This window comes from Pithys albifrons, chromosome 22 (assembly GCF_047495875.1).
Source record: "Pithys albifrons albifrons isolate INPA30051 chromosome 22, PitAlb_v1, whole genome shotgun sequence".
NCBI lineage: Eukaryota > Metazoa > Chordata > Aves > Passeriformes > Thamnophilidae > Pithys > Pithys albifrons.
Window position 1 is genome coordinate 7,756,730 of NC_092479.1, and position 15,963 is coordinate 7,772,692.

The window sequence follows — 15,963 nt, forward strand, 5'->3', positions numbered from 1 at the left end:
TTGTTGGGTTGTTTGATGCTTTTATTTATCACATGTAAAAACACTACCCTCTCTGGCTGCAGGTACCTCTTACTGCACTGCAAATCACACAGCTCCAAACATTGACAGGCAGAGAAAGGAACTAAAGTGTTTATGCCCAGAGTCACAATGTCATGACCCCTGAGGGTGTTGAATACACAGAACCCCTCCAGGGACTGTTCTACAGAAGCAGTAGAGCATTACAATTAACAGATCAGAGTTGGTGAAAACACTGGGTGAAGGGATCATCTAGGGGGAAAGAGGACCTGCAGATGGTCTTTTCCTTCAGCTGCCCTTAACTTTCTAGAACAGGTAACTGTGAGCTAAAGTAAATGACTAGTGCTGGAAACCAGAACGGGGCCGATGTTCCACACTTAGTTGACACGAGGGTTCCTGAAGTTCCTGCCAGCAAAGCGAGCCTTGCTGCCCAGCTCCTCCTCAATCCTGGGGGGAAGAGCACTGGGGTCAGCACCAGCTCCTGCAGGGCACAGCCTCACCCTGACACCCCCAGCAAAGGCACTGCCAGTGACACAGCAGGCCCCACCTGCCACCCCCCTGCAGAACTTCCCCCAATGTTTGAAATGCTTGCCCAAGGGAACAGCCTTGTGCAGAGAGAAGGACAAGGTCTCACATCCAGTACCACAGGATGCTTTGTGTGACATTCCCTTCAGTGTCTGTTCAGGACCTCACCCATCAGCCACCCCCACGAGGTCAGTTTATGCCCTGCAGCTGCAGTGTGTTTCTGAGAGGCAGAAGACCCCAGAGCACCACTGGAACCCCCATTCCATGCCCCTTCCCAAGGCTCACCTCAGCAGCTGGTTGTACTTGGCTAAACGCTCGGATCTGCAAGGGGCACCAGTTTTGATCTGAAAGGGAAATCAAAGTTAGCAAAGAACTGGAGCAGAAATAAGGCCACAGGTGCCAACACAAAACTATTCAGAGAAATAAGCATAACTATGTAATACTCATTTAGTGATAAGATTTATTTGAGCATCAGGCTCAGTATCTACATACTCAAACACAAGAGGTTTTGGGAGCAATAAAGACTGTTCATTTGCTATCAGTCCCAGGATCAGGAAATCCCAGCACACCCACTGGAGCTGCCAAAGGCTTTTGAAATTGGTGGTTAAAGGTGAATTTGCACAAGATAACATGTTCCCTTGTCACACTCCTGTGAGTCAAATCAGCTCCCCGTGTAGAGGCACAGCAAACCTGCACAGCTGAAGGCAGAGCTGCCCCAGCTCTGTGCAGCTCAGCCTTGGCTCCATCACCAAATTAGCACATCAAGCAAAAAGCCAAACTGCAGCAGGCACAGATACCAACCTGACCAGTGCAGAGACCCACTACCAGGTCAGCAATGAAGGTGTCTTCTGTCTCTCCAGAGCGGTGACTCACCATCACACCCCAGCCATTGGACTGGGCGAGCTTGCAGCTGGAGGAGATAAAGAGATGAGGCTCACACCATGTCTGTGTGCTCAGCAGCCTTTGCTCTGGTGGCACTGCCAAGTGGCACCATTCCAGGCTTTGCCAAGACAGAACTGCCCTCTGGCAGAGGCCAGGATCACACAGCAAGGCAGTGACCAAGAGCTGCTTTACATGTGCTCAGACTCTGTGAAGTTGTTCAATGTGTCCCTGTGATGTCAAGACCACAAAGGTCCAGGTTTGCTTGCCAATATCCTCTTCTCAGTTAACACATTAGTTAATAATTGTTCTCCCTTTACAGATGCCCATGAGCACATTCCTGTTCCCCCAGAGCTGTCTGTGTGTCCCCTCCCTCAGGTACAGCCCTCTAAGGGGGCAGCACTTACGCCTGCAGGGACTCTGTGACGGAGCCGATCTGGTTGACCTTGAGCAGGAGGCAGTTGCAGGCCTTCTCCTCCACAGCCTTGGCAATGCGCTTGGGATTGGTCACAGTCAGGTCATCCCCAACCACCTGGATGCCAACACTGCCAGTGAACTTCTTCCAGGCAGCCCAGTCATCCTGGTCAAAGGGGTCTTCGATGGACACCACTGCAGGGGGACACCAGCAGCATTTACACAATGCCAGCCTGACAAGTCTTGTTTGAGGGCACTGGTGCCAAAGTGCTGCAGCCAAGCACTGCCCACTTTCAAGAACATTCCTAAGACCCCCAAGGGGCTGACCAAGGGAGGAGCTCTTGATCCCTCCTGTGAGAGGCTGCACCCCAGTTCTTTCCTTCAGCAATCCACCCCCACCCACCACTACTGTGCTTGTTGTTAATGAAGAACTTACCTGGGTAGCCCTTGACAAAGCCCTTGTACAGGTCAGCCAGCTGGTCAGGAGTGATGTATCTGCTGGGGTCATCAGGGGATTTGAAGTCCAGGTCATACTTCCCATCCCGGTAGAACTCTGAGGCAGCCACATCCATGCCAATGACCACCTTGTCAGTGTACCCAGCCTTGGCAATGGCAGTCTTCAGCAGCTCCAGAGCTGGAACACACAGAGGGATCCCTGAGCTCCTGCCAAACACCTTAACCCAAAGGCTACTCATTTCCCAACAGCAACACATTCACTTGGCAAAGAATCTCCATTACCCACTGCAGAAAGCCCAAAGGCTGCACAGAAAAGGTTCTTAAACTCTCCCACTTCTGAACTGACTGGAACAAGATATTACTTTAATACTGCTTTTAGCTTGTAATACCCCTGAGACACCATTATGGGATTCCTAATCTCTTCAGGCAGGACTACATGTCAGCCCAGAAAGCTTAATACGAGATGATACCACATCCTCCTCCAGCTTTCTGCATGTGGGCAGCAAGCACTGGCTGCACTCTAATCCCTTTTAGCTCCACATCAGGTGCTGACCATGGAAATGGCAAGAACCCAAAGCCTGACTGGCAAGGGGGCCCAGGACACTCCTCCTGGCATCTCTCTGTTCTCCACTCCCACATTTAACTGCAGAAGAGGGGAGAGAACCACTCAGTAGAAGTCTCTGGGTACTACCCACTGTGCTCCTGTTTGGCAGGGTCCAAGCAGGGAACTCAGTAAGGCCCAACCAGTAAAACTCTGCCCATCACCCCTGACTCAGGGAAGCAGCTGGGATCAGCCAGGCTATTTGCAGTAGGAAGTTGGATCAAGTGCTTTCATCTGTTGTTGGTTTGGTTTTTTTTTTGTAGGCTTGGCTGGGTTTTGTAAGAGGCTAATGTAGCACAAACTGCAAAAGCAGCTGCTGCGAGCAGCAGAAATTCCTTGGACTGTAACAGTCACTCAAGGTCACCCTCACTGGTGTCTGTAAGGATACAAACCCAGCAAAGCTGCACATGACAGTGGGATTCAGAAATGACCCCATTCCTGGTGCTGCCTCAGGACCTTCAGTGTCAGAAAAGGCACAGCAGTTCAGAAGTGCCCCTCAACAGTAACATAATTAACAGATGTAACCTAACAGACAGTTTTAGCATTCACTGCCTTATTGGCAGCCCCATTTCTGTGAGAGGCAGAAGCACAGCTCCTCTGGTGGAGTTTCTGTAGGAACAGGTATTTTGGTTCCCACAAGACAAAGATGCCTCTCCCACAAGTTCCTGAACAGAACTGTTTGGCCATGGAAGCAGCAACTGCCTCAACTTCCCAAGCAAGTCTTTGTGCACTCCCACACATGACCAGGCAGAATACAAACTGTTTTCCTCCTTTGTCAGCAGAAAAACAACTTCACTGATCTCTGACTACTGATTGTGGGAGACCTGCAGTGCACAGATGTTTCCACATCACTTTTCAACTGGAAGATTCCCTTAAGCTGCTACAGGAATGGAACTAACAAGTCACTGAAGTTAAAATCATCCTGTCAAGCTGCATAAACTGATGTCCAGGGAACACCTGACCACATCAGACCTTGGGATGTCTGTCAGGGTAGCAGGCAGAGCAAAGAAACAGCAGCGAGTTCCACACCTTTGGACCTGTTGATCCTGCTTTTCATTGGGCAGGCACAGTCTTAATTCTCCAGCTACCCTTTAGAGCTCCTCCTGAACTCAGACCACTCTTACCTTCTTTGTTTTCCAGGATGTTGGGGGCAAAGCCACCCTCATCCCCCACGTTGGTTGCATCCTTGCCATACTTCTCCTTGATGACATTCTTGAGGTTGTGGTAGACCTCAGCCCCGATGCGCATGGCCTCCTTGAAGCTCTCGGCACCCACGGGGAGGATCATGAACTCCTGCATGGCCAACTTGTTGCCAGCGTGGGAGCCACCATTGATCACGTTGAAAGCCTTGGGAGAACCAAAGAGAGTCAAGTTGGAATGTTTCAGGATAACTGGAGAACAGCATTTACACTGAGACCTTTCATTCTCCAGAAACCCTGATCCAAACCCACAAGGCACCAGGAAGCACCTGGTCACACCGAGGGGGCACACCTGGCCACACCGAGGGGGCACACCCGGCCACACCGAGGGGGCACACCCGGCCACACCGAGGGGGCACACCCGGCCACACCGAGGGGGCACACCCGGCCACACCGAGGCACCAGGGAGCACACCAGGGAACACACCTGGTCACGCCAAGGCACCAGGGGACACACCCGGGCACGCCAGGGAGCCCACCCGGGCACGCCAGGGAGCCCACCCGGGCACGCCAGGGAGCCCACCCGGGCACGCCAGGGAGCCCACCCGGGCACGCCAGGGAGCCAGGGAGCCCACCCGGGCACGCCAAGGCACCAGGGAGCACACCCGGGCACGCCAAGGCTTCAGCCCCACCAAGAGACTTACAGGAACTGGGAGAATGACTTCTGGGTTTCCAGCAAGGTCAGCGATGTGACGGTACAAGGGGACACCCTTCTCAGCAGCACCAGCTTTGCAGACAGCCAGAGACACACCCAGGATGGCATTGGCACCGAATTTGGCTGAAAGAGAAGAAATTGTTCATGGAAATGTCTTTTTTATAAAGGGATTCAGTGCCATGGTTTTAGCTATGGCAGTGCACAGCACATGCCATACACTGCCACTTGTTTCTGGGAAGGTAAACTAGAATTCCATAAACTCATCATCACCTTTTCACCCCTGAGGGCAACACAAAGCCCACTTACATTTGTTCTCTGTCCCATCCATTTCCAGCATCAGTTTGTCAATCTTTTCTTGCTCCACAACGTTGACATTCTGCAGAGAAAAGAAAGCAAAACACTGTTTGACACCAGACACAGGTCCACAAACTCTCCCCTACCCCTCACACTGCATTTATATCCCTGGCAAGCACAAGAACTTCCTTAAAGGCAACTACCACCAGTTGAACAGAGCAGTTGTTGCCATTCTCACACAGCAGAACCTCTGGCCACTTGCAGCAGACCAAGGCTGACAGGCAAGCTGGATGTGCAGTCACTTCACACATTACCCAGTTTGGCACCATCCTTTGTAAGCAGTGCCCACAGAGCACACAGGGAATCTCACTCAAGCAGACCTGTCTAGATTCCCTCTTAAATTCCCCTACAAACTGCCCAGCTTAGATAAAACCCATCCCCTCCTCATCATTCAGCCACTCTTACAAGCATAAAGCAGCTCCCATCCTGACTGCACAGGGCTGTAGCTGCTGCACAACACCCCCCAGGCTGCCAGAGATGGTCTGATTATGTTAGATATGCATTCATTAAGTACATTAAGTAAAACAATTACTGTAGTCAGTTTGTTCACATGCACTACAATACAGTAACACCCCTCAGTCCCACAGTTCCTGCAACCACCTCAGGAGGTGGTCTGGACACACTGGTTGGCTTTAGGTGAGGTTAAGAGAACACAGATTGCTCCTACCTTGCTAATCAGTGCAGGGGCAATCGTTTTATTGACGTGCTCAACAGCTTTTGAGACACCTGGAAGGAACAAGCAAATCAGACACTGGTCAACACAGAGGTTATGCAGGGATTAGTAGGGAATCTCAGGAACACCATCTCATGCTGCTCCAACCCCAATCCAACCTGAGCTTACAGCCAAAGGTGAAGAGAGAGGTCACCTTGGCAGAGTGGGAAGTGCAGAAGGACACGCTGCCCAGGAATGAATGCCCTGCTGCAGGGTTAGTCTGCAAGGCCATGCACTGGAGGAGTTCATCCAAGTGACAAGGCTGCACTGAGGCACACCCGTTACCTGAGTACATAGGGCTGTCCCCAGGAACTCGTTAACATACTTAACAGCTCTGGAGACACCTGACAGAAGCAAACACCAGAATCAAGGCACAGCCAACCCCATAGGCAAGCAGGAGAGGGGACACAACAGCTCAACAGACCTACCAGGCAGCAAGAGCCTGATACTCAACAGTGGACTGGAAACAAAAGGTTCAAAGAGCAGAGGACATTCTGCAAGGCTGTATTTGGGCTTTCCACCAACATGGCCATGACTCTGCCAACAGCACCGTGGGCACAAACCTCGACACAAACCTCCAGTGGCTGGGGGAGTGGGTTTAGGATTGGCTACTCCCATCAGCCCCAGAATCTGAGAGAAAGGTTTCCCCACAAGTCAGGTGTGCAGCAGCTCAGGCATTTCACCATCTGCTATTATTTTCTAACATTGCTAAAGCATCATCTTAACAGTGTTTTACTGTGCAGTGCTTAAAGATTTACAAAACTTAAGCTTCAGAACAGTGAATGCCAATTAACTGCACCCTAAACCACATTAATTGCCTTTTCAAATGGTCCAAGTCTGTGGATTTATATTATAAAAGGCCTACCAGCTATCTGCAACTCCTCCCATTTGGTGATTATTTTTTCCCAACTCCTGTGACTTCCCAGCTGACAAAGCCCTTCAGCTGCCACAGCCTGTTAACTACTGTCTAGTTAAATGCCATTAAGAACTGCCTGTAGGATCAGACTTAACAGGTCTAAGCACACACACATTTAGCACAGTGAGGTAAGTACACATTTACTCTTCTCAAGAAAAAGTGCTCTGGGTAAACAGCATAAGCTCTTCAGCTTTTTGGGATATTCAGTCATCCAGGAGTTTATTCTGTGTTCAAAGTATTAACAACCATGAATCTTCTAAGACAAGGCTCTCCAAGTTAATTCACTGGTTATCCACTTTAATTACTCTTAATGGCAAAAAAAAATCAGTTTCCTTTCACCTGACTGGCAAAGAAGTCTGAAAACAATCCTCTCTCCTAGCCAAAAGTCAGGATGATTGCTTGTACTTGGAAGGCATCACCAAAGCTTTTAGAGCAGCAAGTTAAAAAGGAGGCCTGACTGTCCAAGCCCTCAGAATAGTCCTAAGAACTATTAGGATGTTTATTAGGTAATGACATCTTGTTTGCAGCTATTCATTCTCACCCACACTTGTTCCCAGGCCAGCCTGGTGACTGCTGTGCTTCATTTCCTTTAAGAACACACAATCAGTCCCCAGACAAGTAAAATGTCACACCACTAACACAGAGTTAATTATCTTGGCTACCTGTAATGACAAGACAAAAAGTTAGGGTAGATTTAGCTCTTGTGCACCCTGAAATGGAAGTACCTTCCAGGATTACCAGTGCAGAGCTGTGGACAGCAGCTGGCACAAACCCTCAGGTTCAGGACTGAACATGCTGGGAATCTACAGGAGTCTGCAGTGACAGAGCTGAGAGATTTAAGGGTTCTTTGACAACCTGGCCTATGAAAAGGCCTTGTGAGCAGCTGCAGTATGACCAAGCCCCTTTGGACAGGCAGTGTAGATGCTCTCATGACACACACTGCTGGTGCTCTCTGTACTCTGCCACACACCAGCACACAGGGCAAGGGGAGCAGCAGAACAAAGTGCATTTGGGCACACCGTGTTAGAGCCACTGTCACCTGCCTGGCCTGCTGAGCTCCACAGACCCACCTGTGCAGGTACAGTGACCCCCAGCACTGCAGGAGGCACAGCCACTCCCACATCACCCAGAGAACCAGCCCAGCAGCCCCTGCCTTGCCTGTGCCCCAGCTCAGAGCTGCCACCTCAGTGCTCATCCCCACTGCCCCTGCTCACTTGCCATGCCTGGTACAGAGCACAGACAGCAGTGCAGGAGCCCTCGTGTCCCCTGCCACAATCCAGCAGCAGCACAGGCAGTGGCACAGCCCCCACACAGGGCACACTGGGCACCTGGGTCCAGGCTTACCTTTGCCCAAGTAGCGTGTCTTGTCATTGTCACGAAGCTCCAGAGCTTCATAGATTCCAGTTGAGGCACCACTGGGAACAGCAGCTCTGAACAGACCTGTTCACAACACAGCAATGAAGTCTTGGCATGTTCAAACCCACTAAACATCCCACACCCACACACCCTTCCCAACCTGCCCGTTTCCTCCCCTGGAGAGGAGTCTCTAAGCCACATCTCTGCTCACATACACAGTGATCCTGGGAGGGCTGTCTCCCCCTTTGCTGCATCACCAATTCATCAGTGTCTCCCTCCTACAGATAACAGCAAACTGACTCATTTTCTTCCACTGTGCAGTTCAAGTGTTTAAGATACAAAACCATCCATTCCCTTTCCAAAAAGGTAGTTTTATTCACTGGATCTACTTCTGAGTTCAGTCTGGCAGGCAAGCTCTTAAATTTATGGCATAAAAGGGACAATTAGAAGGCCCATTTCATTCATGTCAGTTCTGAGCTCTTCTGACAACAGCAGAGCCACCCAGACAGTCCATTCCTCCAGCCAAGGATGCTGCACTTGGAGCAAATCTACACACTGGAGTCTGTTCTGCCTGTGGTTCAAGATGCCAGTTTCAGCCTCCAGTCTCTCCCTTATCCCACTAAATCAAAGAGCTTAGTGGGGGCAGCCTCATTAAGTGACTGCATTAATCTTTTGAGGCAGAAAGATCAGCTCTTTAGTCAGTGTATCACAGCCATTGTGTTTGCTCATTCCACCAAAGCACATTGGTGAGTTTGCACAATGTCTTTGTCAGATCCTATCAGATGTGGGATGCACAACTAACAAACCAAGGGAAAGCCCTACAATAATTAAAAATATAAGATGTTATATGTGAAAGCCCAATTAGACAAGTTCTTTAGTCATGCCTGAGTTCCTGCACAGAGAAGAAATTATTACCCAAAATTCAGCTCTGCAGAGGACTCTCATTACAGAAATGGCTGCCAGACAAAGTGCAGTCCTACAGTGTGGGGAGCTCTGACAACCAGGACCATCAGGAGCTGCCCAAGGACAGGAACAGAGGCCTGATCTCTGAGTTTGCACGTGCTATTCCAGTTTATTCTTGAGGCAGGGAAGGCAGGCAGGTTTGGAACAGCAGTTTAGACTGCAAGAAGTAGCACATTTCAAAAAAACCTGCACTGTCCAGGCCAGGAACTTGAGCCCAGCAAACTCATCCCAAGAGAATGAGGCAGAGGTTTCCCTCCAAGTGTCATGGCAAGTTCCAACAAGTTTGTGTATGGAGGAAAAAGCAAAGACATTTTCAAGCCTAAACCAGGACAGTTTGTGTGCTTTTGAGTGCCTCTATCAGACAGAAGAAAGGAATAAACCCCCAGAGCTGAGGACTCACCTTTGTTGGTGTAGAGGTCAACCTCAACGGTGGGATTTCCACGAGAGTCAAAGATTTCACGGGCGTGGATCTTGGTGATGGACATCTTTAACACCTGGAAAGAAGATTTCAGCATTACTCATGGAACGGGTTGGAAGTTACCTTTAGATCATCCCATCCCACCCCCTGCCATGGGCAGGGACACCTTCCACTGTCCCAGGTTGCTCCAAGCCCCTTCCAGCCTGGCCTTGGACACTCCCAGGGATGGGGCAGCCACAGCTTCTCTGGGAAACCTGAGCCAGTGTCTCATCACCCTTATCATTAAAAAACCTCTTTCCTACATCCAAGGGACAGTCTCTTTTGATGTTTCTAAGTGACCTCATTGCAGTATCATGAGACCCTGCAGCAAACAGCAGGAGCAGATGAGAGTGCAAGCTCCTGGCAGCAAACACCCCCAGAGAAATTGTCTGAATGGAAAGTGGGAGCTTCAGCACCTCTCTGTAAGGAATCTCTATTAACAATACCATACATGCTTTTCTGGTGGCAGGTCAAGTGTCCTTACAGTTCTGAAGAAAACAGGCCACTCAAAGTGGTAATTCTTTTGAAATTTGTCACCTTTCTGATTCCCAGGAGTCCTCAAGCTCCTGGACAGGCTCTGCACAGTCACCAGCTGAGCTGGGGTGACTCTGGGCATCACCCTGAATTTTGTATCCTGTACTAACACCTGCAGGTGTGAGACCAGTTCAGAAACATCACACCATTTCAACAGGGAGAACAGCCCCAGCCTAGATGGCAAGAACAGTGTAAAACCAGAAGCCTTGTTTCCAGAGAGATCTCTCCCCACGTAAGGGCAGCCAGGCAATCCTAATACAGGAAATCTCTGCTACCAGTGGAGTTCTTTCTGATAAGAGACTAAAGTGCAACACCTCTCAGCATGCACAGCAGCTGCTCAGAGCCAAGCACAGCCTGTGTCGAAATAGAAACAGTCCCAGCTCTCATTAAGAGCTTGCATTAATAGCTACACTTCCTTGAGGATTGACAGAATAGTTTTTCCTCCTAACTTTTCCTCTTTAAAAGGAAGAAAACCCATCACAATCTTCTGAATAATTCCTTTTCCCCCTTCTCACATCTACACACGTAAGAAAACTCTTATGTAAGCTTGGCTACATTTTAAAAATCAAGTCATACCCATGTCTGTAAGCCACCAACTGGCACCAAACCCAGCCCATCTGCAGAGAATAAAGCTCAGCCTCAGCAGCAGAACTCTCTGGAATCTGGTTTTTTGGCAAGCCAGTGTGGGTGGCAACCCTGTTCACAGAAATGGTCATGAATCTCTGCACAGTTCTGGCAAAGTTAGGAAAACATGACCTTAGAAATGCTCTGCTTGTTCTGAGTCTGTCTGTGTGAGGGGGAAACTTCATGCACTCAGTTCTTCCTCCACAGCAGGTTCCCCCCTCCCAATGTTAAAAACATGAGCAGCCATTTGCTTTGACCCCTTGGCTTTTAAATGCCCCTTCCAGCTGTCCCGTCCCTGCCTGTTGTACAAGCTCTAACATTTCAGGGTGCCTGTTTGGAGTGAGACCCACACACTGACAGATGATATGACTAATCTGTCAAGGAACACAACTCACTTCAAGATGACCTTTATGTTGCCACTACTGAACTTCAATCGGTGAATATACAAGCCAGAAATAAACCCCTGCAACTCTCCAGTTATCAGTCCCACCCACACTCCCTTATCTCCCTGCAGGTGCACTGAGCAATGGCCAACAGGAAGAATCCCCATTTATGCAAAAAGGCTTGGAGAGTTTATTAGGCTGGCACTTTCATTTTCAGATCTGTGGCTTTGCCACAAAGCTTTAGGTGCCTTATTCTTTGAAAGCACAGCCAGCTCACAGGAAGCCTCAGCACAATGCAAGAGCTGTTTGCAGTTCCACAAAGGAGGCACTTCAGGGATATGCACTCCAAGAGCTTCCCCTGGGGATGTCTGCCAGGTCTGACATTGCTGAGTATCCTTGACAAACGACCTGTTCAGAAGTGCCTCCCTTTCCTGCAGAAAGAGGCATTTCCCAGCACTGCAGCACTCCAGAAATTCCTCCTCACACTTTGGGTTTTGCTCAATTTGCAAAGCCCCTGGTTGCTGTGCTGAAGGAACAGTTTTCCCACTGAGCTGCAGGGTCCAGCTGAAGCTGTTTAGCTCCCCACAGGCTCCATCAATTCAGTCAGTTGCCTGAGCTCAGGTTTAACTCTGGAAACGCTGACTGAAGGCAGGAAAGGTCACCAGCAGCACTGGCTGCCCCAGACCTTTGTCCTCAGCCGTGGAATGAGCCCAACACGCAAATACCACGCTGGTATTTAACACACACATTGCCTTAAACCTTTTTTTGCAGCATAATCTGCTGACAAGGTCACTGTCTCCCTTCAGGGGAGAAACCACACTCAGCTGCTTTCCTGGCCTCTCCAGGACCAAGTTAGAACCCACTGCCAGCCCTGAGTATTCACTCCACTATCAGCTGAACTCCAAGAAATCAGCATTTATTCCCCACCTGATTCCACGCTCTGCACAGGAAATGCAGTACCCCCACATCAATGGGGACTACTCCAACTGAAAATTATTTCCCAAGATTTTATTCACAGCCAACTTTATCACCAAATCTGTCCCTGTGAGCTTGCAGCCAAATTTCTGTAAAGTCAAGACAGGGTTATGGCTGAGCACAGCAAGGATCCAAATGGAGATTTAAAAAGCAACACTAAAGTTTGGCCATAGAAAGAACTACCCCAGTGAGTGTCTTATTACAGAACTGCCACAGTTATCAGGTTTGCATGACATTTAAAGGTCCTGTGTGAACACAACCCTCATACCATTGCACCTCTTACTGTCCATTTAGACCTTTGAGCTCAGTCTATCAGGTCCCAACACATGAAATCCTCTGCTAAAGCACTCCTAAAAACTGGGCAAACGTGCACCTTCCAATCCTGCTCCTTTGCATTCCACGGGGCTTCAATTCACCCTCTATCTCTGCAACATGATACAACGGGTTCTACACAATGCCTGGCAGCGAGTAAATCACAGACACGTCGAACCACTTTCTCTCTCGGTGCTCAGTAAGACAGAGGCCTGAAACTGCTCTGCCTCAGCCTGTGGGTTTGGATGACAAACTTCGCTGCTTCCTGCCAGGCTCAGGCGATCCCAGCCCTGGCTGTGACTCAGCAGGCGAGTAACGGAACCGGAGGCAGCGCAGGATCCTCTCGGGCAGCCCTGCACGAGGCGAGAAGGTTAAACAGGCATTCTGGGCCCACAGCCCATCAGCCAGGGGGGCACATCCAGCTGCTGCCCCCTCCCCACCGGCCCTGCCTTGGGGTAACCAGCGCTCAGTGACCCGCTACGAGACCTCGGGCACGGATTGCAGCGCCCACAGCAAACGTTAAATATTTGAGGTGGGGAGCTGAAGGACACCCGCTAAAGAGGAGAAAAGTCCAAATCACACAAGCAATCCGACAGTGATTGTTAATGATTAAGAGAGAGGTTAAACTCTGCCTATGAGGATGCCTTGACCCATCATATCCACCAGTTTTGACTCAAATGACCCATCATATTCCCCTGATTTTGCGCGCAGCTTGACCCTCACATCCCTCCGATTTCAGCCCCTAATCTCGCACGCTGCTGGGCTCCAGGCCGCCCCCGACACACCCACAGAACCTTTCCACAGCAGCGGCCTGCACCCCTCGGGACCACCGAGCTCCGGCGCGGCGTCACGGTCACACCCCGCAGGGACCGCCGGTGCTACCCGGAGAGGAGGAACGGCGCCGAGGGTAGGGTAGGGTAGGGCAGGGAAGGCAGCGCAGGGCAGGCCGTGCCGTGCGGGGGCACTCACCGCTGTGCGTACAAGGCCCTCACGCAGCTCCGCCGCTCTCGCCGCCCCGGCGCCCACTGAGGCCGAGCAGCCGCGCGCCCCCGCGCCTATAGCCGCCCTCGCGCGCAGGGCCCGCCCCCCGGCCGCGCCCATTGGCCAGCCCGGCCCCCCGCCGCGCTCCGATTGGCTGGCGCCGCCTCGCGCCAGAGGCGGGCGTGCGCGCGTGCGGTACGTGCCGCCGGGGCTCGGCCGCGTGGAAAATCCCCGCGCGCAGGGGGCGGGGCCGGCGCGGACCATGAAGGGAGCGGGGGGGGACGGGGCGGGGACAGGACGGGACCATGTGAAGGGAAAGGGGGGGAGCCGAGTCGGCGTGAGGGACAGGAATGGAATTACGGGTTGGTTGGCGTGGGAAGGGACTTTGGGGACCATCCAGTGACACCCCTGGCATGGGCAGCGAGCCTGCCATAGCCCAGGGTGGGCCAAGACCCCTCCAACCTGGGCTTGGCACTCCCAGGGGTGGGGCAGCCACAGCTTCTCTGGGCAACCCCTGCCAGGCCCTGCCCACCCTCACAGCCAGGAATTCCTTCCCAGTGTCCCCTCTAACCTGCCCTCTCTCAATCTGAACCCGTTCCCCCTCACCCTGTCACTGCTTGAGGCTTGTCCCACCTTTCCTGTGAGTTCCCCTCAGGCACTGAAGGGTCACAGTGTGGTCACCCCAAATCCTTTCTGGGACGAACAATCCCTGTTCCTCCACCTCTCCCTGTTCCTCCACCTCTCCCTGTTCCTCCACCTCTCCCTGTTCCTCCACCTCTCCCTGTTCCTCCACCTCTCCCTGTTCCTCCACCTTTCCCTGTTCCTCCACCTCTCCCTGTTCCTCCACCTCTCCCTGTTCCTCCACCTTTCCCTGTTCCTCCACCTTTCCCTGTTCCTCCACTTCTCCCTGTCCCTCCACTTCTCCCTGTCCCTCCACTTCTCCCTGTCCCTCCACTTCTCCCTGTCCCTCCACTTCTCCCTGTCCCTCCACTTTCCTCACCATCGTGCCCCTCAGCAGGGCTGGGCCCAGTTCTGGGCTCCTCAGGACCAGAAGGACAAGGAGCTGCTGAGGAGAGCCCCGTGGGGCCATGGAGATGATTTGGGGCTGGAGCATCTCTGGTGAGGAGGGACTGTGGGAGCTGGGCCTGGGGCTGCAGAAGGGAAGACTGAGGGGGAATCTCATTAATGCACACAAATACCTCAAAGGCAGGTGTTATTGTTCAGTCTGCTGTGGTCTGCTGAGGAGTGAGCCACTGATGAGCTGGGCGATGGCTCTGTGATCAGCAAACCCTCCATCCCTGGAAAGTAACACTCATCTCTCTGTGGCCTCAGTGCTGGCCTCATGTCCTGGTGTTTAATAAGAACATGACCCCTCATATGAATTATTCCAGCACTGCAGAGGGACCCCATCCCTTCCTTATTTATCCAAGCCCCCCAGAGCTGTTCCCTGTGGCCACCCTGGCAAGGCCCTGCTCCATCTCCCTCTGAGTGCTGGAATGTTGGACCATGGGCTGGTGCTGCTGGTGGGGGCCATCCCACCCTCAGCATCAAAAACACCCCACCAAACCCATTGTCATCATTGTCATTGTTGGGCTCTAGAGACTCCAAGGGTGTGAAAGACCCCAGGGTAGGTTCAGACTGGATATAAGGAAGAAATTCTTCCCTGTGAGTGTGGCCCTGGCACAGGTTGGGCAGAGAAGCTGCGGCTGCTCCATCCCTGGAGTGTCCAAGGCCAGACTGGAGCAACCTGGGACGGTGGAAAGTTCCCCTGCCCACAGGAGAAAGTGGAACTGGAAGATCTTTAAGATCCCTTCCAGTCCTGAGATACAATTCTGGGCCCAGTTCACCAAACAAAGCTGTTCTCCTGCTCACAGTGTGGGTGATGTTTGTGTTTCCTCCAGCTCTGCCTCGCCCTCCCAGCCTGTGACTGATGTTTCTTCTGGGCACATTTTTCTTCCCTTCCTGAGAACATCCCCTCGGGGCAAGCTGTGAGTCTAACAAAAAGCAGAGGAAACCTGCTGAAATTACCTGTTTTCCTGGGCACATCAGGGTGCCACGTGCCCCACAGCCCCCTGGCACCCCTGGGGGCTCAGCAAGGATCAGCCCTGGGAAAGCCCAGCTGGTGTGGGGCAGGGTGAGGGTCCCACGTGCCCACAGTGCCCCACAGCCCCCTGGCACCCCTGGGGGCTCAGCAGGGACGAGCCCTGTGAAAGCCCAGCTGGTGTGGGGCAGGGTGAGGGTCCCATGTGCCCACAAGTGCCCCACAGCCCCCCTGGCACCCCTGGGGGCTCAGCAAGGACCAACCCTGTGAAAGCCCACCTGGTGTGGGGCAGGGTGAGGGTCCCACGTGCCCACAGTGCCACTTTGTGCTGGGCTTTGTGCTTTTGCTGGGCTGCACACAGCTGAGAAAAAGCAATTCTGGCCAGGAAAAGGAATCAAACTGTCACTTATAGTGAGAGTCATTAATTAATTAAACTTGTAATTAAACTGTCACTTATAGGTGGATGATTTTTCACAGTGCCAACCTCTCCAGAACTCCACATTATACCCCTGGCTTATCCTGCAGCCTTACCCTTTGTGGTGTCAGGGCATGAGAGGGGAACATTCCCTGCAAAAACACATTCCAGATGCTGGAAATCATAAAACTGGATTT

The 15,963-nt window shown here is 51.8% G+C and overlaps 2 protein-coding genes across 3 annotated transcripts in view; one reads left to right on the forward strand and one right to left on the reverse strand.

Annotated features, from left to right (window-relative positions):
- Positions 1–13,405, reverse strand: ENO1 (enolase 1). The gene is made up of 12 exons (XM_071575589.1): positions 13,299–13,405; positions 9,445–9,538; positions 8,070–8,165; positions 5,765–5,823; positions 5,050–5,119; positions 4,733–4,866; positions 4,015–4,237; positions 2,270–2,467; positions 1,827–2,028; positions 1,342–1,450; positions 826–884; positions 1–462 (listed from the first exon to the last, which is right to left on the reverse strand). Exons 2-12 carry the CDS (start codon positions 9,527–9,529, stop codon positions 393–395), a joined length of 1,305 nt encoding a protein of 434 aa, XP_071431690.1. The 5' UTR covers positions 9,530–9,538; positions 13,299–13,405; the 3' UTR covers positions 1–392.
- The window catches only part of CA6 (carbonic anhydrase 6), a 21,461-nt gene continuing 18,552 nt past the window's right edge, over positions 13,055–15,963 (forward strand). Inside the window, exons 1-3 of one of the 2 annotated variants that reach the window (XM_071575585.1) lie at positions 13,055–13,236; positions 14,329–14,429; positions 15,212–15,298. The gene's annotated coding sequence lies outside the window, so the exon portion shown is untranslated. Of the gene's footprint in view, positions 13,237–13,871; positions 14,430–15,211; positions 15,299–15,963 lie in introns of those variants that run through there. The other variant, XM_071575586.1, reaches the window with a different exon arrangement.

Excerpts from the sequence above, each read along its gene's own strand:
- ENO1 (XM_071575589.1), bottom strand. The coding sequence starts at position 9,529 with ATGTCCATCACCAAGATCCACGCCCGTGAAATCTTTGACTCTCGTGGA. Across the intron at positions 5,120-5,764 it reads CCCCTGCACTGATTAGCAAG|AATGTCAACGTTGTGGAGCA; the intron begins GTAGGAGCAATC and ends TTTTCTCTGCAG. Across the intron at positions 463-825 it reads AAGTACAACCAGCTGCTGAG|GATTGAGGAGGAGCTGGGCA; the intron begins GTGAGCCTTGGG and ends TCTTCCCCCCAG.